The sequence below is a fragment of the Charadrius vociferus genome, unplaced genomic scaffold, assembly GCF_000708025.1.
Source record: "Charadrius vociferus isolate BGI_N301 unplaced genomic scaffold, ASM70802v2 scaffold3, whole genome shotgun sequence".
Lineage (NCBI taxonomy): Eukaryota > Metazoa > Chordata > Aves > Charadriiformes > Charadriidae > Charadrius > Charadrius vociferus.
The window spans coordinates 2168037-2171808 of record NW_009647748.1 but is presented as its reverse complement, the minus strand read 5'-3'; the positions used below and the strand labels follow the sequence as shown (position 1 = coordinate 2171808).

Here is a 3772-nt window from a genome sequence, read left to right as displayed (position 1 = left end):
TTCTTCTTTTTAATACAAACTGTTGCAAATACTAATAAAAAACCCCAAACATCTCCCAGAAATGTTCAACAATCCTTTGCTCACCACCACTGTGGAAACAACCCACGTCTTTTTCCCTCTGAAAGCTTCCTTCCCTGTCTCCTGGTTTTCAAAGAGCATTGCAGAGCCAAGATTACCTGGCTGTAGCCAAAAATTTCTACGCATGCCAATAGGAAGAGATAAACACCAGACTAACTAACAACCCTCCCTTGCACTTTACCTCCCCTCACAGTGCTTTACAAACGCTGAAGCTATTTATACAGATAAAGGATTTACAGGAGCCAATGTTGGTAAAGCTGTTGCTCTACTTTATGCATTTAGGGACCCTGATGCTCATCCTGTTGCAAACACCTGTCGACATTCGGGATGCAAAAAAATTTCCCTGCCCCGAGAAATGCAGGAACTCGCTGGCTCTGAACTTCACTCGGACTCTACTGGGTCTAGTTTCTATTTACACGGTGTCTCTAGCTAAGGGCTCTGCTTTCTTTTAAAAAAAAAACAAAAAAACAAACAAACAACAAAACCTTGAATAAACCTTTTTATTTCCCTCCCCCCTGCCCCCATATTAAGTGATGACACTTGAGAGTGTGGGTTTGGGGCATGCACCCCTCTTACTTTAAACATGTGTTGGGCACCATCAGGAAGGCATCAGGAAATCTCTGCCTCCATAAGATGAGATTGCTTTTTCACCCCTTCTTTTTTTGCTAGTTTTACGTGCATTGTATAAACCCCCTAAATTTGCTCAAATGTTTTTTCTCTTTTTTTTGTTTGTTTGCTTTTACATATTTTTTTTTTTTCTTTGAGGATCAGACTCTGAGTGCTCAGAGCACTCTCAGAAGACACCCAACCCGTAGCATACAGGATGCCTTGCTTTGCTAACGCAAACTCCCATACACTCAGGATGGCAGACAGAAGCGTGCAGAAAGAATGGCCAGTACTGGTTGGGGTACTGCCTTCTCAGGGTTGGACATGATCCACCAGGAAGTCTGTCTCACTGTCGCTTTGTCTTTCTGATCTTCTTAGGATAAGTGGTACATGCTATATCCAACGGGAGTAGCATAGAGTCCAACGGGTGGGATAGGAAGCACAGGTCTGTGAAAAGGGTAGGATGTTCCATACAGTGAGGCAGCCTGGATGGGAGAGTTGATGGGGAAAGGGAGGCTGAACCCTGAAGGCAACATGGGCTTCGCTGCCATTTTGAGCTTCTCTAGCTCAGCCTCCTGCAGTCTCTTGGCCTTGGCCCTCCGATTCTGGAACCAGATTTTGACCTGGGTCTCTGTGAGGTTGAGGGAGCTGGAGAACTCTGCTCTCTCGGCGATGGACAGATACTGCTTCTGGCGGAACTTGCGCTCCAGAGCCAGCAGCTGGGAAGTGGTGAATGGGGTTCGGGGCTTCCTATTCGTCTTGTGCTTCCTCAGGGTGCAGGCAGTGGGGCTCAGGTGTCCTGCAAGGAAGGGAAAGGTTGGTTATCACAAAAGCAGGGAGACCTGGGTGCTCCAGAGAGATGCTGCGCGTGAGAGCGCTGGGGTGAGAAGGGAGGGGTATGTGAAGGAAGCATCCCACCAGGCGATACCCTCAAAACAGGGGATCTTTTAGCAAGTGGGTCTGGAAATCTTTTTCTGGCCAAACTTATGTTCACAGGACTTCAGCAGGCGTCCTGGGAAGTGAAATTTTGCCTCAGTGATTTCAAAAGGACAGCTCTTAGGCAAACGGCACGAAGGATTCACAGATACACACACAGCAGATCACTTTAGGAGTCACATCACAGGGGTCTGGAGCAGACAAAACAGCTGCCTCAGTAGCTGCAGAACTGGAGGACTAACCCCATCAAAGCACAGGACAAACATATACGCAAAAGCAGGAGATTCACATAAGGACAGTGGTGCAAAAGACAAGCCCAGCCCAGCCCTGCTCCAGGATTTCTCCACCAAGAGCAACAAGTCAACCCTATCTTTTTTTCTGAGAGTTGAAGAAGTGGGGCTGATAATTTTTGTGGTTTAAATAGCTGGGCATTTTTCTTGGCTATTTCTTCTTCAAGAACGAGTTTTTCCTCTGCGTAATAACTTCTCTACTCAATAAGTATTTTCTGGTTTTCAACAAGTATCAAAAAAAAAAAAAAAGAAAGCAGCGCACTTTTCATTCAACATTTAGTTTTTATGACATTTGTCAATTAAAACCCCTAACACCTATCTGCAGCAGCTGTAGCGCATACAAGTCAGGAAATCTACTACCTTTTGTGCATGCCTTATAACCCCAACCCGGTTAGGCACACGTGCCCGGAATGGCACATCGCTGACTTGCCTTTAGATTCATTTTGCATTTCACTAATAATTTTGCAATCTAAAGAATGATGAAAAAGCATGCGGCTGGCTTCAAAAGTTTCGCGATTTGGCTGTGTTTCAGATCACTCACAGGGCATACCACAAGCCACCCTGGCTCCCCAGCCCAATACAGAAAATGGCACACAGGCTGCTCTTAAGAGGCTGCTAAATTTTGTATATGCTGTAGTGACTGGTTCAAACGCTTGTCAGTATTTGCCTGTCGTGTTTTCTGGATCCCGTTCACTCTCCTCTTTTATTTTTTGAAATAAACTGGACCACGAAGATGTTTAAGTGCATATCATGCCATTAAAAAATCCCACGAGGCCAGTGTTCAGAAGTTCAGAAAGGAGAGGGAGAAAACAAATACAGCCGAAAAAGTTAAACTCCTCTTACTCTTCTTTTAGACACTGAACGCTAAAAATAAATCTCTTTTAGAAAACAACTTGTCAAATAGCGTCTTATGATCAGACCAGGGCATTTTAATAATTAAGGGGCTCACCGTGACAGTTGTTTCACTCCTAAAACTACACTAAATTAAAACCAAAATAAATCGACCCTAAATTCACTATCGGTCACTCCGTTATTCACTCTCTCTTTTAAAACGCAAACTATTTCTTTTCTCCAGGCGAAGCTCTCCAAAGACCCAGCTGAAAGGGGGCTCCTTCCAGGAGGGATGGGCTTTACAAGGGCGACCGTCGCTCCGGGGATGGTTGCCCGTCCCAGCGCCCTCCCCAGCTTTCGGGTTAGTCCGACCCGTCCCGACTTCTGCTACGCACGGGGGAAACCGCAAAAACCCATGCTTTTACATTAAATCCCGGACAAATATTTCCCCCGGAATACACCCCAGCGTTCACGGGCTTCTTCCCTCCCCCTCCCCCAAGTGACTGCCAAACTCTGATAAGACGCAGGGACCGTCGCCACCACAGACCCTGTAATTGCGTTTATCCCCTGCCAGTCCTCAAGCACTCGCTGCAGTGATTTGTTTCGCTGTTGGTTTGGGGGTTGTTTGTTTGAGTTTTTTTTTTCTTTTTTCTCCCAGTTTATCCTCCGTTTTCTGGCCAATGTCGGACAAGAATCATCACTTGGAGACGGTTCCCTCTCGTGTTGCTCAAAAACTTAACTTTTACAGCTCTTTCCCCAGTTCATCCCACCGGTAATATTAATAATAATAGATCGAGGAGCTGCTTCTAATGTCAAAACCCTCCTCGGACAGACGGGCTTCCTGCGGGAGTACTGGTCGTTGGCTCTCGCTGTCACACAGGTTCCGGGGGTGCCGACAGCCGGGGAAGTGGGAAAACAGGGAGCTGATCGAGGCCGAAGGACTTTCCCTGCCCTGATCATAATTTTTTCGCCCCAAATCCCGCTGAAATCACCGGACCTGAACTCCCTACCTATTGGAGTCCTTTACAAAG

At 46.4% G+C, this 3772-nt stretch overlaps 1 protein-coding gene across 1 annotated transcript; it reads right to left on the bottom strand.

The window, feature by feature from the left end:
• Positions 1 to 824: 824 nt before the first annotated feature.
• On the bottom strand, positions 825 to 1493 carry MSX2 (msh homeobox 2; the record flags this gene model as incomplete). Its single annotated transcript, XM_009882098.1, has 1 exon — positions 825 to 1493. A coding segment is annotated over one exon (435 nt), but the record flags the coding sequence as incomplete, so codon positions are not given.
• Between the last annotated feature and the right edge of the window lie 2279 nt (positions 1494 to 3772).